The 27055-nt window shown below is 43.7% G+C and overlaps 2 protein-coding genes and 1 long non-coding RNA gene across 3 annotated transcripts; 1 reads left to right on the forward strand and 2 right to left on the reverse strand.

Annotated features, from left to right (window-relative positions):
* rilp (Rab interacting lysosomal protein) lies at window positions 1–10156 on the reverse strand. The gene is made up of 8 exons (XM_086215816.1): window positions 9562–10156; window positions 7702–7825; window positions 5494–5615; window positions 4080–4265; window positions 3814–3980; window positions 3173–3295; window positions 2882–2971; window positions 1–2365 (listed from the first exon to the last, which is right to left on the reverse strand). Exons 1-8 carry the CDS (start codon window positions 9892–9894, stop codon window positions 2239–2241), a joined length of 1272 nt encoding a protein of 423 aa, XP_086071942.1. The 5' UTR covers window positions 9895–10156; the 3' UTR covers window positions 1–2238.
* LOC147254221 (uncharacterized) lies at window positions 9389–11217 on the forward strand. Its single transcript, XR_015118133.1, has 2 exons — window positions 9389–9826; window positions 9930–11217. It is a non-coding gene; the product is annotated as an uncharacterized LOC147254221 (long non-coding RNA).
* prpf8 (pre-mRNA processing factor 8) lies at window positions 10564–27055 on the reverse strand. The gene is made up of 43 exons (XM_086215815.1): window positions 26850–27055; window positions 26142–26262; window positions 25871–26039; window positions 25584–25748; window positions 25242–25460; window positions 24926–25138; window positions 24684–24809; window positions 24487–24592; window positions 23930–24120; window positions 23706–23825; window positions 23397–23586; window positions 23095–23214; window positions 22560–22694; window positions 22283–22412; window positions 21972–22168; window positions 21426–21632; window positions 20880–21043; window positions 20658–20784; window positions 20142–20334; window positions 19816–20003; window positions 19395–19633; window positions 19025–19171; window positions 18711–18921; window positions 18481–18597; window positions 18154–18401; window positions 17889–18068; window positions 17618–17753; window positions 17298–17467; window positions 16998–17127; window positions 16741–16887; window positions 16427–16587; window positions 16076–16267; window positions 15350–15587; window positions 15115–15243; window positions 14910–15023; window positions 14625–14798; window positions 14141–14334; window positions 13783–14022; window positions 13527–13668; window positions 13058–13198; window positions 12804–12943; window positions 11408–11610; window positions 10564–11183 (listed from the first exon to the last, which is right to left on the reverse strand). The coding sequence occupies exons 2-43, from the start codon at window positions 26248–26250 to the stop codon at window positions 11029–11031; spliced, it is 7017 nt and encodes a 2338-aa protein (XP_086071941.1). The 5' UTR covers window positions 26251–26262; window positions 26850–27055; the 3' UTR covers window positions 10564–11028.

Below are 27055 nucleotides of genomic sequence, written 5' to 3' on the forward strand. Positions count from 1 at the left end.
TGATTTTTATTGATTCTCAAAATCTCGCAGACAATGTGATTTTTGAATTCATCACACGCAAATAACCTCTGTCCAAAAACACATTTGTAAAAGTTTCTATGTAAAACATGCCTCAAAAAATAATTTGCACACATCGTATTGTAGGAAAACTGTTGGGATTTAAGGGTCACACCGCATATTTTCTCTTGTAATAAACAGAAAAACAGTTTGAATGGCGCAGCAGTCAGATGATGCGACCAAAATAACTCACAATAACAGTATCATTTAATAGCTATATAAAGTTTGATAAGAAAAAAAATCAATGATATAACTGTCAGTCAAATTCATTTTTAAATCTGTTTTTGGTGTGTTTTGTCTCTATTTTGGCAAACAAATTCACTCAAAGTGTAGTGAGTCTGCAACCAGGAGGAACGCAAACAAATGACCTCAGTACTAATCGTATTGGTGCTGGATTATTTACAGCATTATCATGTGTTTTAGTACTGCGATATTAAGTATTTAAATATCCAGGTAATTGTCAGTATATTGTTACAAGAAAGACCGTAAATGTGGAGATTAGATGGTGATGTGTCAGATCAAGGTGATGTGGATTAAAACACCCGAACACACAATCTCTTATTTCCACAAGGAAGCACATAACTCCCTTTTAAATTAAAGTAACTAAGACATGTCTGCACACACACACGTGTGTGTGTGTGTGTGTATATATATATATATATATACATATATATTCATGGCACCACCATTAAATACACACCAGCCAAACACTTTCGCTCTGTCTGAGGTCTGATGATTGAAAAAATATATTTGTTAACAATAGAAGCAGTAGTTAAGGCTCATGAGGTTCAACTGCTCACTGCTAAGAGATTTATAATATTACAAGTTTTTTTTTTTATCCTTGAGTGTATGAGTCCTTCACTCAGAAAAAAAGAAACATATAAATTCTCAAATAGGTTAAACTGAAGTAAAAGTTTTAAAATAACTTGGTTGTTACTGTGGCTGCAGCTCTTGCCCTTGAATTTAAACTATGTGTTATTATACAAATCAGAATGGGCCATCTCTACATGCTAAGTGGGCCGACCATCGACCAATCAGATTTGACTCCACCACTGATTTCTCCTCCATACCTACTCATTAAGCTAATTGTGGTCAGCTGTGGAGTCAAAGCTATAAAAAACACTGGAAATCTCACTTGTGGCTGCTGGGATTGACTGTGACTTCATGTTAGTAGCTCTTCATATTCAGATTCAGACCCAGAAAACTATTTATCCCGGTGGGGGGGGGGGGGGGCAATCAAGGATTATGCTACATGTAGCTTAGCATTCTACAGTACAGCTGAGTCAATCAGGGCAGGTCATATTAGTTCGGGTTATTGTTCAAACACCAATGTCCTGCATGGTTCTCGGCTCAAACACACACACTGGTGTCACTCCTTGTGCTTTTTGTTTTCCGTGTAGTTTTTATTCATTTATATATTTCATGGGTATAGTGAGATCTTCTGCCCCGAGTTCTGTTGAGTTATGTTAACTCATTATTGTACCCATTGAACATTACTAATTTCACGACAACCTTTCTGCGGTGGTTGTTTTTGTTACATCCCTGACTGCAGAGACTGAGCTGGGGGGTGTCCTTGGCCCAGGACATACATCCTACAAGGCCAAGGGGTGCAGCAGCCCTAGATCAAGGCTACTGGTTGCTAAGCAAGTGAAGCAATGCCCTCTTGTGGACCAGACATGTACCTAAAAACTGATTCTACTTCCCCAGATTTCAAAGCATACCTGAGCAATTACTTTGGTTTTTAAAAATCATTTCAGGATAGATATAAATACTTATTAGTTAGTCTATTAGTATTACCAACAATAAAAAAAACTTTCCTACAATGTGGAAAGACATTGTTGTATTAATACTTGAGTCACACAAATTAAATCATCTTTCTCGTATTAAGTCCATCTTAATACTGCTGATGTCTCTTGCATATGCTGTGATTTGTCGTCTGTCACATCTCTGGAGAAATACAAGGACTAACAACCAATGTACGTTTGGCAACAGAGGAGTTGAGAAGAACTATGATGGGAGAGCACAACTTGAGATAGAGAAAAGCAATACTTTCTTCTCACTAATCATGTTTCTGTGTGGTAACACAAACAAGTGAGCGTTCAGCAGCCAGCAACAAGCAGCTTCGCCTAAATTGAGAGGAATTTGGTCTCAGATCAGCAGAATCTCACGTCTCTTCCGCCTTCAGGAAGATGCTCGCTGCTCTGTCTCTCCGCTGGCCTCTGAGTCCCCAATGATCTCCCAGGTGGAGGAGGAGTTGGGGATGTGGGTGGGGCTCCGGCTGCTTCCCGACCGCGTCAGGAAGCCAAAGCTGCAGCAGACGGAGTTGAAAAGAGACAGGCCTGAGGTCAGCTCTGCTGTGATGGATTAGTGCTAAATATAACCCAGGATTGACTGGTGACAATGTCAGCAGCGAGAGCCACGAAAGCAATGCTTTGATTCACAGATGACGACAGTGGTAGTGTGTTTACTTGAACAATCAGGGTGAATTCTCTTGCTTTCGCGTATAATATGAGAGTTGATCCCATAACTGCATGACTTTTTTTGAGCAAATGTATAGTTACTAGCAAAAGTATGTTTCATGAGGGGCTGAGCAGGTGATCAAACTCCATTTTCAAGTATAATTTTACCTCCAATATAATGAAATGTGACAACTGAGGTATAATGATTATCGTGCCACGTTCCATTTCTTGGTGTTGCTCTCCTCTTGTGCTGTTAAAATCCAGTGTGCCCCCAAACACCAAATTCACTCTCAACCAGGCAGTGGCACGTCCGTGTAGCTCGAGTGTCTGGTTGAGATTATTCAGATGTTAGAAGTTTCACTCACAGGTTTCGAATGCGTGATTCTGCTGGTTTGTTGTTGCCGTCTACTTCTGACTCGTCTACTTCTGTCAGAGGACTCTTGTCTTCTTCATCGCTGGAGGGAAGAATTAAGCATGAGGTCATTCTGGGTCTGCGTGCCAACGGCTGACTCAAATGTCATCTCCCTTCTGGACATATTTCTGCAGCTGCTTAATTTATGATTTCACTTTTGGACATAATGAATTTAGGTTTTGTGTGTGTGTGTGTGTGTGTGTGTGTGTGTGTGTGTGTGTGTGTGTGTGTGTGTGTGTGAGACCTGCTGCAGTCGTTTGCAGGAATTCCAAGCATCTTGGCTTTGATGAGCTTTCTCCTTTTTGTGATGGCTGATCGCACAGCTTCCAAGAGGAAGCCTGGACACCTCTCCTCATTGAGGATCTCCCTGTAGAAATAACACACACATAATATAAGGGAGCCAGTGTAGAAGTCCCCCTTCATCCACAGTGACATCACTATACACTGGGGTCGGACCCAAAAGTAGCCCTGGCAATTAACTAAAATTGCAAGCAACTGCTGGGATTGTCCGCTGACTGCAGCATATTCATCATCTCACCAATATTCAGCCACCAACCCTCAGGGGAACAACTGAATGTCACCATTCACAAAATTCATCAACACAGGTTAGCGCTATTAAAAATGTAAAAAGCATGATCCAACATGGCTGCCAGAGGGAGTTAGCAACAGCAACCAACAACTGTTGGGATCTATGGGTCCTGTTGATGAATACACCAAATAAGACATGAACCCATCAAAGATACTTAAGATTATGTTAAAATTGGAATATCTATGACTTCCAAAGGGAGTTGCCAGCACAAACAGTGAGCTCCAACAGCATTTCATGAAACAAACCACACAAGGGACTACGTAACAAGTGTGTAGTCAAACACACATCTGACCCACCTTTGATAGTATTTGAGCTCTTCTTGCACCAGGAAGAGGTTGGTTTTGAGCTCATTCCTTTCAAAAATGATGTCTCTCACCTCCTTCTTGGTAAAGCATGGCTGATCAGGGTCCTTCTGGTCTACTGAGGACTTTTTAGTTTCACCAGCAATTTGACTTGGGCTGGACTAATGAGGGATCAGAAAGACGTTAGTGTTAGGGACTTTTTTATGCAAAGAATAAAGAAACACGAACAAAGAGTGATAATCTATAAGAGACGGTCATACGGGGCCGTTGCTGTTGGTTCTGTCCAGCTGTGCTTGGAGGTTTTCTATCTCTTTGGTTTTCTCCTTCAGGTCTGCTTCCATGTCAGCCTTTCTTTCCACGGTGCTCTTCAGCTGGGCCTGCAGCACGCTCTGCTTGTGTCGCAGCTCTGCGTTCATCTTCATGAAGCGGTCCAACTGCTCCTGGAGCTACACACGCACACACACAGTGATGCATATAAAGTTTTGTTATGATTGGGCTATAAACTTGGTTTTGAGACAGTATGTCTCTCCAGATATAAAGTTAATCCCAAACCATTAAACCAGAGCAAAAACACAATCTGTATCAGCAGTAAAGGAGCAAGGGGAATGCGTCACATTCAGACCAGAATTCCAGGGAAAAGGGACAATCGGAATGAATCCACCAAATGTCAAGACAAGTGTAGGATTCACGTTGGGGAAAACAATTCCAGTCATCCATTAGAGCAAACAGAGAAACTATGGAAGTTAACTTGGTTTCTTTGTTTCACTTCACCCAGGTCAACTGACTGAAAAAGCAAAGCATTAACAAATACACACCCAGTTATGGCTGCTACTTAAATCATGTGGTATACGTGCCTTGACATGACCACACAGAAACACACACACACACACACACAAACACAGTCACTGCTCAGACTTGTCCAAAGTGCCATGTAATCCTCTACTAGTCAGCTTGAGGATAATCTCTCCTTGCTTCTCTCTGACCCTGACAGTAACACACCTCCATGAAACTTCACACCCTGATGCATGACGCGTGTGTGTGTGTGTTATGTATGACATACTACAATTCTTGACACCAATAAACCAATAATGTGGTCGAAATTGTTTTATGTGTGTGGACAATCAACATGCCTGTAGGTAAACTGACCCTGGGTCAGTTCAAATCTTACACACAAGTGTTTTACACAAATGCACACAAGAGCTGCTGTGCATAGTTGAACGTTAGCATCATCGTACAGAGGGTCTGTCCCAAGATTCCTGCTTGATCACACTTATACACTTGGGTACTGTGTGTGTGTGTGTGTGTGTGTGTGTGCGTGCGTGCGTGTGTGTCCAGGGGGTGATGTATGCAAGTTGAAATAGTGAGAATACAAAAAAAGTGGAGATAATTAGAATTATCTGATGCAGAAAAACAGCAGAACATTCTGGTTCAAAGAGTTTGTTTCCCTCCGTAAATGTTTATGGATTCTCTTAATAAGGGAGCTGGCGTGTTCAGCGGCATGTTCATATAGAGCAGTATCAGTAACCCAACTTCAAACTACTGCACGACAAAGCGTGAACCAAATGTTTTAAATATCGCCGTGCAATTGAACACTGTGTGCAAATGAGCCTTATGAAGGGGGAGGAATGGGACAGCCCCCCCATACTGTAACTGTCTGCGTTTACGTGGTCTTACCGCCTCCACCTCTTTGGAGATGGTGGTGATCTCCTGGACTTTAGCTCTCAGTTCATCTCTCTGCTTGTCAACAACCTCCTTCAGTTTAAGCATGACTTCTCGCTCCTGCCGCTGGATGCGATCTACAAACACACACACACACACACAGACACACACACACACACGCACACACACACACACACACACACACACACAGAAGGGGGATAAGGTACAGGGAAGAGTGCGTTCATAGCCTACATCTTTTTCCTGAAATGTTTTTTTCGCTCATTTTGCTATTATCATTACACTCCTGTAAATCCTGTAACAAGTGTTAAATGTGACAAGATAGAGATGAAGGTTACCTCACAAGACAAAGTGTCTTCATGGACATGCACACATAGCTGCTTTATCACTACATGACCTCACACAAGCAAGTTGCATTACTGTGTCGCAAAAGGCAAAGCAAAGTGACGGACACACCCTCGATATGTTTTGTGACTTATCACATCAGCTCACTCACGTCGCAAGTGACAAATATTGTTTCTCACATGAACCGAGCCAGACGTAGCAGTACCAAGGTTTTCAGAATGAACGTAATAAAAACACAACACCATCGCTGGAGGCAAGCAGAGTTCAGCTTGTGGTGGTCAAAGCATTGATTATATATCAATTGAAAATTAAGACAACATTCCTCCAAATCCAGCTAATCCACAGACAATCAGGGGAGCTTTTTTTTTTTTTTTTTTTTAAAGTAGAAAGTAGTTTTGATGAAAACCGTTGAGAGTGGGGTTTATCTAAGGTTCATCTCAAATGCCAACATTCCGCAAATAACTCTCCATTTATATCGATTGTGTTTAGTTGGAGGAAATCTCAAGCAAATAAAACCACATAGTGAGTTCTATTAAATTAACCCTTAACATGTTCATGGATGAAGCAAAAACCATCACTATACAATATTTCTGTGTGTTATACACTTGCTGTTCAGATACAGTGCTGTGTTATCACATAGTTGGACTATCTGACTGTTTTCAGCTTTAGCAGATTTTATTTGTAGCGTGTAGTTTTCTTAAAAAGTGCATTTTAATGTCATCTCAGTTTCAGGAACCATGGGAGCGTGGAGTATCAGCCATGACAGAGGAAATTAACAGCCACATTCGCCTGCCAAATGACCGCCGGTCAAGCGAACCACATAAATAGTCAGTAAAAGTAAACATCTGTCTTAAATCACGAGCGGTGACGTCTACATCCTCGGAATACAAGGAAAGACAATAATCATAAAAGTGGATCATGCGAGTTAAATGATTATTGTTTACTCAACTTCCAAGTAGTTTACGGAGCAAAACATGATTATAAACTCTCGCTTTTCGCAAATTAACTATTTAAGATCATGACTAGTGAATGCATCTGTTAAATGTCTGCACAATAGTCCACTGCTAGGAGTGACATCAGCTGCTGCTCCGAGTCTCAACATTATTGAACGGGTGCTTAACTGGTTTGACTGCTTAGCCTCACGTCTGGACAAGCATCAACACAGCAGAGATGAGTTACTAGTTTCACTCTGCACTGTGATTGGTGGAGAGGTGGACCTGTGTTCCAAGACATTAATATCGAGGAGGCACTACAATTCTTTGAACATTGCATCTATTCATTTTACCAGCCCTAAAAGCCACTGCAACCTCTGTTGAAGGTTGAAAGCTACATTTTCTGATGCTGTTGTTGGCCATGATGCTCCAAGACGCTGTAATAGCCTTCCAGAGGATCTAAGAGGAACATGTCGATATTTCAGAACATGGACTAAAAACCCATCATTTCATTCCGGTTTTTATAGGGTGTTGTCAAATTTTGTATGGTTTTATTATTATTTTTGTATTATCCTTATTGTTTATTTTATCAGCCCTTATTTTATCAGTGTTTCATCAGTCACTCATGATTTACTCAATTAAGGTTTTATTAAATTATCACAATCCTTTTTTTAATCTTTCATGATTTTATTTTCATTCCTATTTTATTGTATTTCATTTGTCTTTTACTGTCTGAACAACATATCCTTGACTTTTGTCTTTAAGTTTTAGTTCTTCTGGAGGGCGTTAGTCTCATTCACCTTTTAACATCCTACATTTTTGTTTATCACTGTGAAAGTCTTTGAGCTGCAGTTGGTACTGTACACAACTGCATTCACGTGATTGTTTGCATGTTCCTCTAAGCTAACAGGAAAATCCTTCGCCATACCTTCCTGTGCATGGCTGCCTTTCAACCTGCTGTGCAGCTGCTCCTTGTCCTCCTGGAGCTGCTGTACCTGGACCTGCAGCTCTTCACACCTCCTCCTCCACTGCTGTTCTTTCACCTGCAGCTCCTGATGGACAGAACAAAAGCCAGGCGATCAAACAGCAACCTCAGGGGAAGGAGGAACACTTAACTCACACTAAAAAAACAGTACTGTGCTTGTTAAATGTCTCTTGGGTATCTAGAAGATTGGCCAAAGCACAAAAAACAAAAAGCTCGGATCCAAGTGGGTGTGGCATTCTGCTGATAAGTTACTGCAGATGTTTTGTTGAACGTAAATCCCAGCTGCTACATTTCTCAACAATGATTACTGCAACAATGTCTTCAACATGCATGGTCAGGCAGTGACAAAATAAAATTCATATCACTGAGAGGAATTGTAGATTGTGAAAGCACATAAAGTTCCCCAGAACTTCAAAATGATTTCACCTTGAATCTCCTTGTTTACAAAACCGTTTTCATGATGAGCCGTACGGAGCGGTGGCAGCATGTAACAGTTGATGTCATGACATCAACCTTACGTACACAAGATCAAAGTGCATGAATTTAACTCTTTATAATCCTGTACCGTAAAATATAATAAGCAACATAACTAAAGATTATGAGTAACAACAAAACACTTAAACAAGTTTTTCGATGTGAATTTAACTTTTATGGAGAACTGGCAGTTCCTTTGAAGCTTTATTCCATGTTTCCCACATTTTGTATTGTAAACTGTTTTCTTGTCTGTAACAACATCTACTGCACGTCCGTCCGTCCTGGGTGAGGGATCCCTCCTCTGTTGCTCACCCTGAGGTTTCTCAGATTTTTCCCTGTTAAAAGGGTTTTCTATGGAGTTTTTCCTCAGTGGATGTGAGGGTCTAAGGGCAGAGGATGTTGTTATGATGCCATGTGAAGCCCTTTGAGACAAACTGGTTGTGAAAACGGGCTCTACAAATAAAATTGCCTTGCCTTTTACTTTTACTTCATTTGTGGTTTGGCTCTTTCTTGACTTTGTGGAGTCAGGTTTTACACACTGCCAACTGTTCAGTAGCATATTAATACCAACACAGACATATTACACTATTTACATCATCACCGGTGGTACTTGTGCATCTACATCTGACAGAAATTATTGCCTGCTTTAATTGATTCTCATTTTCAGTAAATCTAGACCACTGCTAATACGCTGATGTTACTTTGAAAGAGGTAAAATGTTCGTGCGACACAAAAACAGTTAAATACTTGTACTAGTGCATCTATTACGTGTTGCTACTACGTGAAACGGTGCCTCCACGGGAATATACTGCAATATTATACATGCTTTGGATTAATTATTTAATCGATAAGTATTTCTTAATTCTATGCAGCAGTTTTCTATTTTCATCTCCTCCAGTTGAAACCATTCGGCCATTCTGCTCAACTTTAAGTCATTTAAATGGTCACACTCGGTCACTGCAGTGCGTTCATGAAGCAGGACCTTCATTTGAATTCAAGGAACGTGCAATTACAAAGTTATCCCCCTTTTTTGTTACATGGGGTAAAAAGCTAGTCTGAACTACGTACACAAGTCTAGACTTGACGTAGTTGACGTTGAGAATAAGGTCAAGACTACGTTTGTTTGTTGACGTTACCACACGAGCTCGAATGAGACAGTTAACGTTGATCCGTGACAACACTCATCAACACGCCCTAAAAAACGAGGAAAACGTCGGACATGGAGCCTCGGGGGCGTCATTGTTGGAAGAAAGCACTAATTGAAGCTGGTTCGGTTCTAATAAGACCCGGTGGACGGCGAGGTGACGGGCAGAATGGAAACTTCCTCACCCGTATTTCATTTCTTTGGTGTCCCTCGTCGCTTTCTTTCACCGCGCGTTTCTTCTGCTGTTGGAGCTGTAACGTCTCGAAGGTTCTCAGCAGTTCTTCTTCCCTCAGCTTGTGTGCGTTGTTCCTGGAAGCGAAGCTCTCCAGCAGCTCCAGCACTTTCACCAGCCTCGGTACCAGACCCACCACGCTCTCTTTGCCGTAGCCGTCGATCAGCTTCTCCACCTCGGTACCGACTACCTTGGCTATCTCGTACACATCATCCACGGTTAGAGCCGAGAAGCTCCTGTCAAAGCAGCTAGTTTTGGCCTCTGAGTTGGATGCAGGTCCCTCCATGTCTCACTTGACATGCTCTTCTGTTCTTTTTTCAGCTATATCGAAACCTGCGGAGGCGGCTCGTTAGCGCCAAATATTATTCAAACAAAACATGACGCTTCCGATCGAGACAACACGCCTGAACTTGACCCGATCCCCAGAAGGGTCACACAGCCCCGGCAAATGAAGGACATCGAGTACTCCACAAAGCCATGTATTAGCAGGCTGGTTTATCAAGCTGCAGGATCCTCCTACTTCTCTGACCAATGTAATACGAGCGCGCACACACACACAATTCTTCACATGAACTAACTCTCCTGCCAGTGTCAGTAGACTCATGCATGCACCAGAGCGTGAAGTCCCCCTGTAGAGCTGCAGTCAAAAATAATTACTAGTACAGAAGAGCTATCAATAGCGTCACTACATTTAACCTTAATCCTGCTTGTTGGAGACTCACAGCAGCGTAACTGCAGTATCTCAGCATAGCAGGACTGTAAAACTGCAGTCTCTCACTAGGTGTTTTCCCAAAGTGCTGGAGCCTGAGAGGACGGTGCAACCTCACAAAGCGCTGACCTCTGGCCTCTGCAGAGGGAAGCAAGCGGGTCAAGTTCCCCTAAATATTTACAAATGCGTCATTTCTCTTTCAGTAGCAAATATTTAGAAAAATAATTGACAGTGGATATCATGATCACATTACAGATGTTTTTATAAAAATGGTGATCTTTATTTAAACCCAAGCTACAATGTCACTGATTGTACACTACAGGATAATAATGGCCTGGAAATACAACTTCCAATTTCATTTCTCAGAAGGGTGAAGGGGAAGTACATCTTTACTCCTTTGAAACAATTAGAATGAATCAAATTTTACACCAAAGTATTGAAAACTAGACACAGATGCACATCTGATGTACTAGAAGCCACAAAAATTAGAACAGCACTTTTATGCATCAGCTTGACTGAATCTAGTGAGGGTTGACAACAGTGGAAACAAAAACAAAAAAAAACAACCAAAAAAAAAAAGAAAACATGAAATAAATTCTTAAAAATGGCTCAGGAGCCTTTACATAAAAGTTTCCAAACAACAATTATATGTGTTGAGCAGAAATATTACAAGGGCTGAATTCTGGCAGAGCTATCTACAGGATATCCCGCTCAGCCAAACATGTCCTCCCGGTCCGCGTTGTAGATCTCACCCTCCTGCAGCGAGGCGAAGTTTAGGAAGTGCGAGGGGCGGTGGACTTCGTGGTAGAACTCCTTGGGATTGGCCAGCTGCAGGTCGTACTTCATGTTGGGATCGTGGCGCACACCTGTGGTGAGAAGAGTAATAAACTGTCAAGGACATTCAGTCTGGCGTGATTTCTGTAACTGCACAGTGCAAATCAATAACATCGACACCGGGACTGAGAGGACACGTCAATATAGAGCGGCAGTATTGAGGCAATGACGGATGTGGGCATTATTTTCAATATCATGTTGTGCATGTGACCCTTACGCATTTCCACTTATGAAAAGTAAAACCAAGAGTGCTGACCCATGAAGTTGTAGTTCCAGGAGACTTGGCCCGGGACCATGAAGAAGCCCAGGAAGCGATCTGAGAGCAGCATCTGGACTCTCTCATAATGGGATGGCAGGTAGCCTTTCGGGTTGTTGCCCTTGTCTGTGTTCTGTCGGCCCCACTCATAACCGCTGGGGGTCAGCTTGTAGGCTGTCAGGGTGCACGAGCCCGGGGTGAAGCTGAAAATGAGGTGAAATGCTATTAAACAACAACAATAAATCCCTGCTACGTGCCAACTGTCATTCATAACATCATGAAAAAAAAAAAAAGGAATCACAATATCAACGGTTAGTTTGCCACCAACGGATCTTAACGCTGCCTTTTATTACTCCTCTGCATCGGTTCTCCACAATTCTGCACTCAGGCCAAACGTGTCCACATCCTGACAGATGTTGTCAGGGTACTTTACATGCAGGCCAGATCTCGACTGTACTCTGCAGCATTCCCCCTTTGAGGAAGCACTTGGCAACAGTGGTGAAGAAAATCTCCCTTTCAACGTGAAAAGAGGAAACAAATACATTCAACTGGTTGTTCTGCCTTGGCAAACACAAGCGTTGTAAATATTGGCAAGAATAAAGCGAGAGGCAACAAAAAGTCCTCTTGTATGGATCTTACAGATGAGTTACACTTCTACTTTTGTATCTTGGTGACAATTCAGGCTTCACTGTCAACTGATATCAGCACAAACAAGTTCACCGAACTATTTGGCACACAAATCTAGAAACTAAACTCAAACAGTCACTTGCTCCAAATTCACCTTATTACAGTCGAAGTAAGCGCCAGTGTTTAGAAAAGCCTTTGTCCTTAAGCTGCTGTGTTAGTCATCTTTTTTTTTTTTAATTGTTATGGCATATAAACAAAACAGTGTGACGAGGCACTTTCCAGCACTGAGCTTTCGGCAATATTCTCGGGCCGCTCAAGAGTTCAAATGTGTTTAATATGGGTAAAATGCAGCGCTCATCACTGTCACTTTTATCCAGAAGTTCAATTACAGCTGAGGATGGGTAGAACAAATGCCATAAGGAAAAACGTGTGTACGTGTGTGTGTGTGTGTGTGCGCGCACATAACAAATGGAGCAGAAGAACATATGACAAATATGCTCAACACATTTCTTCGCCCACAATATCTCATGAACCCACACAAACTCATGGCTGTCCCCTCTCATCTATGATTCAGTCCCCCTTGGTTGGGGGAGGAAGGAAGTACCTTGTGCCATCATTTTTACTTCTGCCGACCTTCTGCATCAGAGCAGCCAAACGATGCACCACAAAAGTTCAGTCTTTTTAGTCCCCAGCTGGCGCCTCTCAGAGAGCAGCTGGCAAACAAACACTTCGGTGGACACCTAAACAGGTGCGTTGTGTTGAAAGCTACCTGCATGTGATGATGATGGTCTTCTCTCCATCCCAGGAAGGGTTGTCAGCCATGATCTTGGCGTGGGTAGTGACATCCTGAGGGGACAGCTGAGGGGACTCATTGGGCTGCGTGTGGATCCAGCCAAGTGGCTCCATTTCCTGTCAGGGACAACAAACACGTTTTGGTTGAGTATCGTCCTGTTCAACTGTCGCCTGAACAAATAATAATCCAAAATGCTTTGAGATTGCTGTGGCTCTGCATGAGTCTTTTACTTTAAGGTATTCATGTCCGGGCAGCTGGTTGGGCAGGTGGACAGTCTGGTGCGTCCCCCACTGGGGCACCATGACAATACAACGGATCTCCTTCACTTGGGGGTTGTCGGGGGGGCTGGTTCCGTACAGGTAGCCTGCAATCTGGAAAAACACAAACCAGGCTTACCGTCTACAGAGACAGTAGAAGTACTTTGCACAGATGTGATCAGGGACCCTGCATGTAAAAATTGTTCATTGATGTAGTAACATCTGCATTTCGGCTGGGCCAACTTCATGAGCCTAAACCAAAACTTATGTGCCATCCCAAACTTGCTGTAGGGAATCAAATCCAAACTCCTTTCACAAATCAAGTGTTTTAAAGGTTTTATGCTCATCGTCTTATTGGAAGACACAAATTAGCACCGTGATGTAGCTGGTGAACGCAGCTTTGGAGACTGTCTACAAACTACGATGACCTGGACAAACACACCTGAGCTCGCAGATCTGAGATGCAGATGAACTTCTTGAGGACATTCTTGGGGAGGATGTAGGTGTAGCCCGTCTCCTTGATGTCATCCGACGACACATAGATGTGGTTGGTTCGGAGATGGAGGTTGGCAGCAGAAATGGCCCTGATAGCAGAGGTGCAACAACCATTTTATTATCGAACCACATGAAATATGACGGTTTCATTCTTTTGGAGAAGAAACTCAATCCAGCAGCATCTAGGGTGTGTGGATGTTTACCTGACCCTCCACTCAGTCTTGGAGGAGAAAGTCTGAGTCTCGTAGTTGGAGGTGGTGGAGGTGATGATCTCGTCACCGTGTTTGTTAACAGTGCGCGTCTGTGTGGCGGTGAGCTGTGACTGCTCTTTGGTCTGCTTCTCAATCTCAGCAATTTGCTGGCGCTGCTGTGAGGGAGCGGAGATCTCCATACCCAGGATGATGTCACGGATCTCTGACTGGGTCAGCGAAGCCACGTTCACACTGGAGAGGGAAAAAATTTACAGTGCTATTATTTGGTGTGTTATTTTACTATAACTGGTTTAGACTACATCTGAAATTGAAACACACACTATTTCCAACAGATGTTCAGCCAACGTACTTGTTCTTTTTGCCGTAGTCAGCCAGAATGAGGTCTTTGAGTTGCACCTCCACCTTGATCCACTCCTCGTCGGTGAGAGTGGGCCAAATGTGATGGGGCTCTGTGATTGTGGTCTTGTCAGGTTTCAGGATCACCTTGGCTCGGTCATTGTTGACATGGAGCGCTCTGAGGATCAGGATGAGTCGGGAGAAGGCCTAGAAATGGAGCAGCCCACCAAACACACACCATTACCACGGGGGAATAAGTTGTATCCTGAAACCAAAAGCCTTCCCTTGATATTTCTAAAAAAAAAAATCATTTATTTCTTTTCTTCTTCTTTTTTTAAATAAGCTCATCGTACTGTACAACAAACTAAATTTGTTGCTTGGTTAAAAAAAAATAAAGATGCACTGACAATTGGACAAGATGACAAACTTTCATTAAGATTGATTACAGTGATTCCCTTTACAACTTGGGTGATACTGCAGGCTGGAGAGAGACTCACTGTGTAGGATGAGATGGTTTTGAGCCAATCATCGTAGAGGTTGAATAGCACCATCTGAGGCTCTGTAGCTTTCAGGATCAGGTCTCCAAACTTCTCCACCTTCAGACAGGCTTGGAAGGGCAGCTGCAACTCAGAGCCCTTGATCACAATGTTGGGGAAGTCAAGCAAGTGGACCTGCAGCAAGACAAGAACGATATTAGTGCAGGAAAGCATTGAAATACTGCTTCACCAGCAGATCTGACACCACTGTTCTTGTTGTAGCAGTACAGGGCGAGATGGTCTCACCTCCAGAGGGTCCAGCATGCCCTTCCTGGTTACTATGATCTGTTTCGGCTGCTCTTCCACTGGGAGGGAGCGAATCAAGGCAGCTACTTCTTCAGCCGTCTTCCATTTGGCGAGCTACAGAGACGTAAGAGAACCAAGTGTTCTACTTTTTCTAGAAAACAACCAAATTAACAATAGTTGCACTTGCAGTAGGTAGAAGTCCCACCTGTCCCAGACGTTTCTGTCCAGCCCACACAGATGTGTGAATGATCTTCAGGAAGAGCTGGCCAGTCCTGGGGTTGAAGATGAAAATAGCTCCATTGATGGGCTTCGTGGTCAAATTACCCTCGAAGGTCTGATGAGAGAGATGAACAAAACATTTGACGAAAAGAGGAAACTAGTATTTTTCATCATCAGAGGACAACAGAAGTAGCAGTAGAAGATCAAAGGCCCAAACTCACCTTGTGGATGGTGACTCTGTAGACGTTGGTGTCATCTACGAACCAGATGATCTGGTTGGAGAAGAGTTCACCGTAATTCTGAGAGGACAGGTAGGGCTCAGTGGGCTCAGAGGAGTACAGTTGCAGGCCTTTGCGGATGCGCTCCCGGAGCACATACAGAGCAGGGTTGGCCTTCATGATCTTGGCCATGGCCTGCTGGATCAAAGGCTTGCTTCCAGGGAACCAGTTACCGTATGCACTGTACGAGGAGAGGAAGTGACTTACACCATTGGACTGATTGTCTTCCTTTATCAATGTCACCTCAATGTCTGTCTCTTACACAGCAACCTTTAAGCTAATGTGGAGAACTACAGCACCGTGATGTGAAACAAGTTAGAAACCAAGTGTTAAGACTTGACAGGCTGCTGAAAAACATTCTTGTTGATATGAACAAGTGGATGACAAAATCCAGACAATACTGTCAAGCACTAGCCTGCCAGTGTTCATATTCATCTTTGAAACACTGGCTTGTCTCCTTCCATAACAAAACATGCCACGCTGAATAGAATATCCTTGTTACTCAAGAAACTGCAGTGAAATTTGTGAACTGAAGTAGGGTCAAGGGAGTTAGCTTAGCAGTGGCTTACATGAAGAAAGCTAGCCATTTTCCATATAAAATGAATTAAGAAGCAATCAAAATTTACGTATGTTTTTGTCTCAAGTACTCATGTTCCTTACAATACTAACCTGTGGAGGTTGTAAGCCAAGTCAATTGCAATGAGCACCCCAGTCGGGGATGGGTAGATACTCATGTTGTCGGTGGTGTAGTCCAGGAACTTAGCCCTGGCGTAGCGTTCAATGTCATGGGAGTCATAGTCACCCCAACGCAACTGAATATCGATCCAGTACTTCTGAGTGGTGGTGCTGTCCATCACGTCCCTGGAGGAAGAGGTGCACATTGTAAATGAGGCTGAACGGATTTTCACAAGTGTCATGACGACAGTTTACACAAACGTGTTGCACTTTGATTGCACCAGGAGCCAAAAATGTTTGGATCAGTCACAACCTTTCTGGAAGTGAGTCGCGTTAAAATCATACTTGGAGTCAGCGAGCAGAGATGGTCGAGAGACGTTCCACTTGTATGATGCAAAGAGGAGGATGTCTGCGCAGGATGAGTTCATCTTGTAAGACTTCCTGGGGTGGATGGTCTCCTTCTGCACAGTCTCAATCTCAAGAGCATCCAGCTCCTGGTCAAACACCTGAGGACCAAGACATGAATAAATTGCATTATAAATTGGTTTGACTAAAAGGTATTTAAGAGTGAAATGAGTCAAAACATTTATTTGACAGAAATATTCCTGTCATGCTGCAGCAGGATGGGGACCACATCAAGACAAAATAAAACAAGTTACCTGACAGAGATCCATGACGATGCTCTCGTGAATCTTCTGCCACAAGTGAGCTCTGAAGATCTGAATGAGGGAGATCTTGAGTGTGGGGATCTTGCCGTGCATAAAGATTCCTGTCAGGTCAAGTTGCACCTGGAAACCCACATACACCTACAGACAAGAGGGGAGAAAACACAAAGCTGAAGTAGGACTTTTACATTTCCCACCTTAGAATTAAGCCTGTATCTTGGAAGAGACATCTTTCAGCTAGCTGTACTAACGTTGGCTCTGTTGATGGTTGGCGACCACCAGAGAGTGAAACGACGATTGGGGATTTGGTTGAGACCGGACCTCTGGGCATTTGTCAGCTTCTTCCACTTCATGGACTCCTCAAAGCCACTGGCCTTCTCCCTAAAACCCGGAAAGACAATTGATGCTGCTTTAGTCAAATATCAAAACACCACATTGACAGCACTTACAACAAGAGGAGACCGACCATCTTACATTTTAACTACATTTCATCAAGTGATTTGGTCACGTGAACTTTTGAGGATCACACACACATTGTAAAGTACTCTTACCAAAAAAGACCTTCCCAGGTAGGGAAATAAGTGCCTTTGAAGAGTGTGTGTTCCAGGATGCCCTCCACTCCACCCAGAGCCTGGATCATGTCTGTGCGGTAGTTGTTCAAGTTCCACAGTTTGCCATCGTGCCTCTGGTGGGTCCACCAAAATGGATTCTGCTTCAGCACCTACATTTGGAAAAACAAAAACAAAACAAACACATTAACACTGGGATACTTGCTCTTTCTTAGTTTTTGGCACTGTATGTTTGTTTCCATTTAAATCCAATTGAAGCTATTTAGTTATCTAATATGTTATCAAAAGTCAGTCCAGCATACCTGGTACTGTTTAAAGTCAGTCCTGACTCTCCAGCCTTTGTCATATGCCAGTGTGTGTCTGTCCTTCTGGAAAAGTGTGTTGATTCGTGGGATTCCTCTGTCCCATGAGTCTTCCAGATCTTCCAGAGTCAGACGTCTGAAACACAGAAAAACAGCAATCTAGTTTCAGCTCACTTTTGTTGAATTAGTAGTTAAGTGCCAAATTACCAGACATTAACCCTGGCTCATGTCTCAAACAAAGACTGACTCGCTGACGTGGTAAGAGGTGTACCTGTTCTGTGCGATAGCCTCCTGCCTCTTGAGGGCGTACTCAGCCCAGACCCTCTGGGAGTCAATGAACTCACTCTCCCATGGCTGAATATAACGGTACAGGTTAGGAATGAGCTGGTCCTCTTCATGACTCATTCCAGACCTGAAGTGGGTGATGCCCACATCTGTCTGCTTGGACCAGCTGATGGAGAAGGAGAACAATTAAAGTCCAATTCACAAGAAACTTTACAGAGAACATCAGAACGACAATTTACATGGTGACTTACCGCAGATCCGACTGCGGGATCAGCACGTGGCCCATGGACAACATACCAAGCCCACCCAACTCTTTGGGGGTGTAGAAAACAACAGGCGGGAAGCGGCTGGGCATTTTGGAGTTGAGACCGATCTTGATACGTGTCTGGATCTTATTCTCACACTTTACCAGCAGATCCAGGAGCTCCTGGGTGTTGACCACTGCTTCACGGAAATACGTCATCAGGCCAATCAGAGCCGTGTTCCATTTGTTCACAATCTTGGGGTAAAGAAGAGAAAATTAGTATTCCAACGAGTGTAATCTTGTATGTTTTTTTAGAATGAAGATGCCTGCTGACCTTGGTGAATGTGGTGGAACCAGATGCCATCAGGATCTGACGCACTCTGTTATGGAAACGCTGCATCGATTCATCATCCACACGCAAGAAACACTGTGCTGTCCTCTCTTTGGTTACCTACACATGCAAATACAGTGTAATACAATCAGTAAACCATGAGTAGCAGAATTATTCTTAATTCTTGGTTGTGCAGTACTTTTTCAGAGACGACAGCTGCATCGATTCCTCACCTCATTCTGCAGATTCCAGACACCATCTTTGTGAGTGAATTCCTCGTAGCTGGTGCGACACTTAGGCAGGATGCGGCACTCAAAGCCACACATGTTGAAGAGCAAGTTGGGGTTGTCTTTGCTGTAGACCGACACAAAGCTGTTCTCCCACTGGACTGTGGTTACTGACCTCGGCAGGCGGTTCTTGATGTCCCAGAAGACGGCACGTCCACTGGGAAGAACAAGATTAGAGAAGTTGGAGCCAATTCTTGCTATCCTGGTGAAGTAAGTTAAATACAGTATGAAAGACTCATGATGGCCTGGTGAAGACTCACAGGTTGACATCATGCTTCATCAGTCTCATGCGGGCATCGCGAGGCCAGCACTTCTTATTGTTGTAACCAACAATGTTCTCATTGTTGGGATCTGGGTGTTCTGTCAGATAGCGCTGAATCAGGTCCCTGGCCTCATCAGCAGAGAACCTGGAGAACACATGAACAAGACCATCACATGAATTATGATTTATCTGTCACCGTCATCATGACCACAAATCTGTAAGACAATCTCATCTTAATAAGAATATGACAAAAAAAAAAAACTTTTCTTGGTGGACAAAGGAGATTATGCACTATGCTGCCATATTTCCAGTGATTATGGAATGATTAGGAAGAGCTGCGATTTGTCATTTCAGTGAGTCAATCGCACCTGAAGAAGATGTGGATACGGTCAATGTAGCGGCAGTACAGACGGATCGGGTGGGCGCTTTCTGTGGCTGTGTCTTGGAAACTGAGGAAGTCATTGGGCATCTGGGGCGGACCAGCCATCTCGCTGGCACGGTGCAGGCCCAGCACCAGCAGGTCCATCACCAGGCCGTAGTACTGCACGATAAACGAAGCAAACTGGAGTCCCCGGATGATGCCGTAGGAATTGGTGTGGTTCATGTCCTAAAGAAAAGAAAAAAAAGAAAAAGAGAAGACTTTTAAATCAAATAACATTTAAAACTAGGAAGGCAGTTTCCCAGCAACTAAGGGGTGATTAAAGCAAATAGAAATGTCAAAACACTGCACTAGAAGATATGTATTTGAGAATTGCTTTTGAAATTAAGATTCAAGAAATGCCTGTTTACCTTGTAGTTGATGACCACGTTGTTCTTGGCCGTCATGTAATCAGCGATGTTGTGGTCGACAATGAGACGCAGCAGCCTGTTGAGCAGTGTCAGATCAATCTTCTCATACATCTTCTCATAACGGGACTCCAGCATCACGTTACACTCTCCTTCTGCAGTTTCCCACACGTCCTGCAAGTTGTTGATGCCTGCCAAGAACAAAGGGATGCAGTTTTCCAATTTAAGTGTTGACAACTTCTCAATAATCCCAGCTTGAAATGAAACCGCTGGGTCAAATTTGAGTTATGAATGTTTTTGTCTTCTCCCCAGAATGTCAGAGCACTGACCTTGACACCACTTGTAAACCAGCAGTGGTGGTGGTTCCGTGTCAGCTGGTTTGATCCAGGGAGGGAAGAGACGTCTCTTGTCTGCCTCGTACCACAGGTACTGGTCAAGGTAGGCGTCGGTGATCTTCTCCAGGGGCTCTACATCGTACACCGGCACCAGGTGGCTGTACAAGTCCATGAACTCAATACCCACCTGAGAGGGAAGGAGGGAGTGCTGAGACTGATGGAGGTGACTGAGAACAGTTACGTTACAACACTGCAGAAACCAGAGGCTGCGACAGTCACGACACGTTTGAGCAGCAAAATAATGACGCTTACGTCAATACTGACAATCCAAAGACACAAGTAGCATTATAATAAAGAGTCTTAAACAAGTAACGGTGTATTATCAGTTGGGGAAAACATATTTTCGAGCTGTTCGGTTGTTAAAATTCCATGTAATCTGAATGACCACAGTTCACTGTGAAAGACTGCATGTGAACAGAACAAGCGCTTTTGTCCAGTCCTGCTCCTGACCTCTTTGAAGGCTCTCTGAGTGAGCAGGTGACGTTTGATCCTGGACAGAGCCTCGTGTGGATTGTCATAAGCCTGTTCAATTAGACCAAGCTCCTCCCTCTGAGACTGGTTCAGGCGAGATTTCACACTGGAACACACAAAAAAAAAGTATATATATTTTAGTGATAGGGAGCAGCAGACTTCATCTTCACTGGTAACGGTAATAATATCAAATGTGTTTACCTGTAAGCCTCCTTGAGCCTCTCCAGAGCCAGGATGAGCAGCTTGGTGTCATGTTTGTAGGACAGGGGAGGGAAGGGGATGGGAGAGAAGCGCCGACTCTCCAGCCAGTGAACAGTGGTGGTGTAAATGGCTACAGCCTCTTCAGCGGTGATGTAGGGGCCATCCTGGGGGCAGAACATTGATACTTCAATGCAAATGCACGACAGTAGTTGTGATGTAGCGATCCAGTGGTTCTAGTGTTTTTCATGACTTTAGGATCCGGGTGGCTTTTATCTGGAAATACACAAACGTACCAGGAACCTTTTTTTTTTTTTTTTCCAGAAGTAGAAGTATCTGAATGGTGAAGGGCCAACTGCAGCTGCAGCCAGCGATGAAAAGCCACCATTCAGTTTCATATTCCTCCAGTTCTTACGCGCAGGCAAGCACACCAATGCAAACGCGCCTTTGTAAGAGGATTTCACCAAAAAAACGCGTAATCATTAATGGGGCAAAACTAGTCTCAAGTCAGTGAACTAGAGTCCGTCTATGCGGTCTACATTGTGTTACCTTCAAGTAGTTGTGCTGCCTCTCCTGCTCAGCCTTCAGGTACAGACGAGTCAGTCTCCCCAGGTTCTTCTTGCACACAGTCTTGTCCACGGTGGCTCCACGTCGGATACGCTCACGGTTGTAGTGGGCCGTGTTTGTCCACCAGTCAGCCTTTGCCTTCACATAGCGCAGGATCATGTTCTCAATGGGAGTGGGCAACCCCGGCACCTGAAACAAAAAAAACAACAAATTAGCAAACAATATTCTATTTATATATATATATAAAAGAGCTTATTAACCTGCAAAACCATCCTGCAATAAGGTTATAACAGCATTTATGTAATGCCCTTTTACCTTCATCGAAATTGATTTTGTCTGGATATGGTCTTAATTATATGAAAGTTTTGTCTTAGTATTGCTAAACTTTGTTTTTTTTAAAGCACATGCAATATCAGTGCAAGTTGTTCCCAATTCCTACATGACCAGTTTCACAAGTTAATACACCTGTTAGATTAGGTTTTTCAATAACACTCTCCTAAAGGTGTCAGTGGTCTAGGAGGTACAAACCTTCCAGGGGATGTTGGCCTTCCAGCACCTCCAAGACTCACTGAGGTGCTGCAGAATGGTCCTGGCCTTGTTCTGTTTAATGCCTTCAGGCATCATGTCCAGGATGTCGTGCATGACTGCAGCACGCAACTCCAGGTCAAAGTGAGACTCCACACGCTGCTTGGTCACGGTCTTGGCCACACCCTTGGAGTGGCGCCCTGTTGGACAAATTAAAAACAGCAGCTACTTTAAATTGCCACCGGCATGAAACTGGGATGCCTTTTCCCCATCTGCTCAAATAAGAGTGTATCAGAAGAGCACGGGACGCTCACCTTCAAACTGCCTGGCCAGAAGATTCCCCAGCCACCTCTCCAACAGGGGGGTGATGCCTCTCATGAAGAACAGCCACACTCTCCAGCCAGGTGCCCAGAAGCCACAGCCTGGACCCTTGCCCACAGGGCCCTGAACAAACACGCATGAAATACAAAAATAAGTCACACTGATGAGGTGGTCAAAGTTGGACCAGCCACAGTCTTTTAATCTTTGGGAAAGCAACTCCAGGCAGGCCTACTGCACAATGTCAGTGCGTGTCGTTAAAACCATACTTACAGTGTTGAACCGGTAGTAAATGAGATGCTTCAGATCTTTGCACATCCGGATTTGTCTCATCAGCTTGTACTTGTAACGGTACATGCCAGTCAGCTGTCCCACATGAGCGAAGATGTACTGCAGCCCATCAGCCAACTACGACACAAAGACAACGTTTGGTTGTTGGCTACGTAAAAACCAGCAGAGTTCAACCTGTTTCATGAATCTGCCAACTTAGCTAGCGCTTTCAAACTGCCGCCCAGAGTGGATAATGTTCTCATGGCGAATTCATAATGCGAATGTTCCAAATTAGCCACAAATTCCATATTGTCAGTATAACAATTTGAAAAATATGAAATGAAATAAATGACAGTCAGTCAGTTTGTTTTCAACCAAAAGCCAACTAGCCAGTTAAGTGTTGCTGGGCTGAAAGACAAACCTCCTACTATTTAAGGGTTGGGGATACTTGTACTTTCTCTTAAGCAGTGAATATCCAGTTAATCTGCAAAAAAACTTGCATGGAAAAAATAGCCATGATAAGTGTAACTGTGTTAACCTGAAAGGCATCGACATTTCCCAGTCTGTACTGCACGTGGCTGTCCACCACCAGCTTGCTGAGACGCAACACCTCTCGGCACAAATGGAAGGCATTGCCGAAACGTGACTTTTTGCGCTCCTGGAGGACAGAAACAAGAAGACAATGTCATGTTAACAAGATTAAACATTGATCTTAGCAATGGAATACAGCAAGAAATTGCTTGACAATAAATATATCTTTGCATTTAATAAACATTTGGAGCTTTGCTGAAATTATAGTAAAAATTCAGATGTAAGTGATAAATGTAAATGTTATTATACCTTTGTGGTCAGGGTCTTGACGGGCTTCAGGTTAAAGTTGTAGTCCAGATGCAGATAGTTGAGGTTCTTTCGGTGGATAAGCAGATTGAGCATGTTGTAGCCCTGCCGGCAAACCTGCAGGCCCACTTCCACCCAGTCCAGCTTTGTGGACTGGAAGAACTTGGTGGCCTTGAAGGAGCGGAACAGATACCTGGAAGCCAAAAGAGGAAAAATGTTTCAGGAAAAAAACAAAACTGATATGATATTGAAAAGCTTCAACTGGAAAGACAAGCATGGGAAATCATAGTTGAGACATCAAGTGACGCTCACCTCTTCTTCTGGGCCTTGGGTGGTCTGTGTTTGAGAGCGTTGAGCACATAGTACTTCAGCAGTTTCTGGTATGACACACGCACTTTCACAGGCTGTCCTGCAGGACAATGCTCACGGTACCTGAAAGATCATTTAGAACTTCCTGAAAACCACCATTTTCAATTTTACTTGATTTAAGTGAGTACAAAAGTTAACCAAGGGCTCCAAACTTTCTCTTCTCTCACCAGTTCTTGATCAGTGGGATGTCAATGGCCCTCCTGGTGCGGCCTGAGCGGAGGTTGAAGGGTCTGGGGGCCCACAGCAGGGCAATGCCATTGGCTGTGTTATCTGTGTAGAGGGGTGTCTCCTTGAGGAAGGGCTCCACGTACTCAGGAAGCTCAAACTCCTCATCATCATCAGGCAGAGGCTCTTGACTCTGAACGGATGGAGGATATACAATGAGACTTTTATGAATATCAACTTGGAAATAAAGGAAAGGATCCTTTTAGTTAAACCCCAAACAAAGTGAGTTCCAATTAGTAGATGATGAAGTGATATCAGAATGGTGACAGGCCGACTGCAAACACAGCCAGTGACAATAAAAGAACCAACATTCATGTTAATGTTCCTCTGGTTCTTACGCACAGGCATGCAGGCCAATGCAAGTGCGCCTTTGTAAGAGGATTTCATGTTGCACTTTAAGGAAATTTTGTCACAATCAAGATATTAGCAGATATTATAGTCAGCCTTCCTCAAATCCCAAAGGTAGACCGGAGACAAAAAAGCCCATGCACACATTTACCTTGACAGAGTGCCTGTGTGAAATGGGGTTGATCAGCGGGTCAAAGTAGAACGCTGGCAGATCTGGATCTTCTGTCTTGATAAAGACGACATTTGGTGTGTGGTACCTGGAGAAGGAACAGTCATCACTATGAGCTGATTTCTCACTACAAATCAAAGATATCAAAGCGCCTTAAAGAATCACTCATCGCTGCTTACCAGGTGAGGTGAACATGGTGCGGCAAGTTGTTGTACAAGTAGGGAAAGGCGATTTTGTACTCTGTCCTGATGGGTTGTCTGATGATGATCTTATTGATGTCATTGAACTCGTTCCAGTCTTCATCCCTATGAAAGAATCAGAAGGAGATCAGCTCTGGTGAACAGCCTTGAGTACATCTGCAACTTAAAGGAGAAGAATATGCATTTCTATGCTATCATACATTAAAGCAGGAGGTGCTTACTGGAGGTTAATATCTCGGACCAGGGGCTCAAACTTTGGACCCCCAGGTATAGCCATGTTTAAAGCTTTGGAAGTGAAGAAGGCCTTCAGGTCAAACAGGTAGAAGTAGTTATAATCCACCAGGTCTGTCAGCAGCTGGTTGGCCAGGCGGTACAGTGTTGACATCATGGGCAGAGTGAACTGCCAGCGGCGGTATGTGGTACCGTTCACAAACCTGAATAGGTAAATGAGTCATTAATTTCAATAGATTCAGAGAAGTTGTATTTATTTATTTTTTGGAGGGGGGGGGGTTTAAGTAGTAGCAAGTTTAAGTTTACTTGGCAGTGTCCTTGAGAGGTTGGTGCTCATAGAACCACTCCACCACTGAACCATCTTCTTCTGGGTCCAGCTCCATCTGAATGGCCTCCAGTGGTTCCACATCAAGGATGTTGTCTGCATAATCAAGCGGTGGCTCCTCATCATCAAACGGTGGAAAACGCATCCTTTTGAAGTGTCGGCGGTCGCGTTTCTCACGACGCATCATGATCCACATGGTGCTGAGACAAAGAAAGAATACCAGTGTTTGTATTACACATATAAGCACACGACGTAGTAGCAATATCAATGCCAAATAGTAATACGGGGGGGTTAACATCAGACAACGAGGGGCTCTTTCTTACCCCCACTGGGCGATGTAGACTGGCTCTATAACCCAGGGAATTTCATTGACAAAGGAAATGGCTCCAGTAATGTGGTAGAGGACAGGCACATCCCGAATCTGCTCCCAGGGCATGGGCATGTTCTCCAGCAGTTTCAACACCGCATGTGGCATGTATTTGAGGGCACTGCGCAACAGAATGAAAAACATCAGCTGAGCCAGTTCACCTCAACATGAATGTTTACAGTTACAACTGGTGATGTTAAGCAATGAATACCATTATGCAAACATAATAGCAGTGATTTTTACCCCAGGTAGACTCTTTTGTCGTGTCGAAACTTCCTATTGGTCATGTCTCCATGGTCCCTGATGATCTTGCGGACATGTTCAGGTGGCATGTCTTCCTTCTGCGCATCCACAAAGCCAAACTTTCTCTTTTCTGAGTAGCGCTTTGCCTGCAACTGCTGCCATTTCCTTGCTGTGGAGTTAAAAGAAATTTAATACACCACATCAGCTCTGCTTGTTAGCGACCACTGCACAACCATAATAAATACAGTTACTACACAGGAAACCAACACACCTTTCTCTTGCAGTTTTTCCTCTGTCATGTAGTCTGGGACCTGTGCAGGAGGGGGTACACCCGGTGGGATCCCCGCAGGGACTCCCCTAAAGGGAAAGGTTGCTGCCATGGCACCTCACAACTACAAAGACCATGAACAAAGAACAGTAATGAAAAACTGGACACATGGGTGTAGGGTTCTTTTATCTTCTGATCTGCCATCGACGGCCAGAAAAAATATCTAAGAACCCAAAGACAGCAAATACAACTTCGTTTTAATTAAGTCCTTTTACACAGAAGCTACACCAGTAACTGTACACACGGTAAAGTTTAGAATGTCACTACTTATGAAAATAAATATTGGCGGTATTAACTGGCGTATATTTATTAAGGAGATGGTCCTCCGTAACTATGTGAATTTGGCTCGCCGACGGCAGCATGCTAGCCAACTTTAGTTTCACAACATGGCTCACAGAATGAAACACACAAACATTCCGCAAAGGCTGAGGATATTACACGCTCAAGAACACTTAGAAGTCTATGTAAGATGTTTATATCTCCAAAGATTACATGCCTAATCTACATGATGTGGTTGAGGGGGAAGTCTGAGACAATTTAGGCCAAGCGCGGTTAAAGCTATGAGCTAGCTGTGAGCTAAAATGTTAGCATAGCCGCTAACGACGGAAACTTCAGCTAACAAAAACGAAATTGCATGCAACACTAACACACCTTGCTGCCTTCACTCCCACGGCGATTTTTAAATGTTGAAGACAGACGTTTCTCGCTCACTTACGGCTACCAAGACATTTTCTTCCGGAAAGATTCTTTCACTCGGATTTACTGTTCAGTTGATTCGTCTTCTTACAATCACGCTCGACGAACGACGGCGGACTCACGATGGACGCGGCCCACTTGTAATCAGGACGACATCTACG

This window comes from Aulostomus chinensis, chromosome 10, assembly GCF_037954235.1.
Source record: "Aulostomus chinensis isolate RoL2024-O1b breed Wild chromosome 10, RoL_Achi_v1.0, whole genome shotgun sequence".
In the NCBI taxonomy this organism is placed as follows: domain Eukaryota; kingdom Metazoa; phylum Chordata; class Actinopteri; order Syngnathiformes; family Aulostomidae; genus Aulostomus; species Aulostomus chinensis.

Coding starts and splice junctions, on each gene's coding strand:
- rilp (XM_086215816.1), bottom strand. CDS start 9,894: ATGGAGGGACCTGCATCCAACTCAGAGGCCAAAACTAGCTGCTTTGAC. Junction 4,266..5,493: donor TCTCCAAAGAGGTGGAGGCG/GTAAGACCACGT, acceptor GTGCGTGTGTAG/CTCCAGGAGCAGTTGGACCG. Junction 3,296..3,813: donor GAGCTCAAATACTATCAAAG/GTGGGTCAGATG, acceptor TTATTTCTACAG/GGAGATCCTCAATGAGGAGA.
- prpf8 (XM_086215815.1), bottom strand. CDS start 26,250: ATGGCAGCAACCTTTCCCTTTAGGGGAGTCCCTGCGGGGATCCCACCG. Junction 20,335..20,657: donor CTCAGAGAGCCTTCAAAGAG/GTCAGGAGCAGG, acceptor CTTCCCTCTCAG/GTGGGTATTGAGTTCATGGA. Junction 16,888..16,997: donor CAACCATCAACAGAGCCAAC/GTTAGTACAGCT, acceptor TCTTGTCTGTAG/GTGTATGTGGGTTTCCAGGT.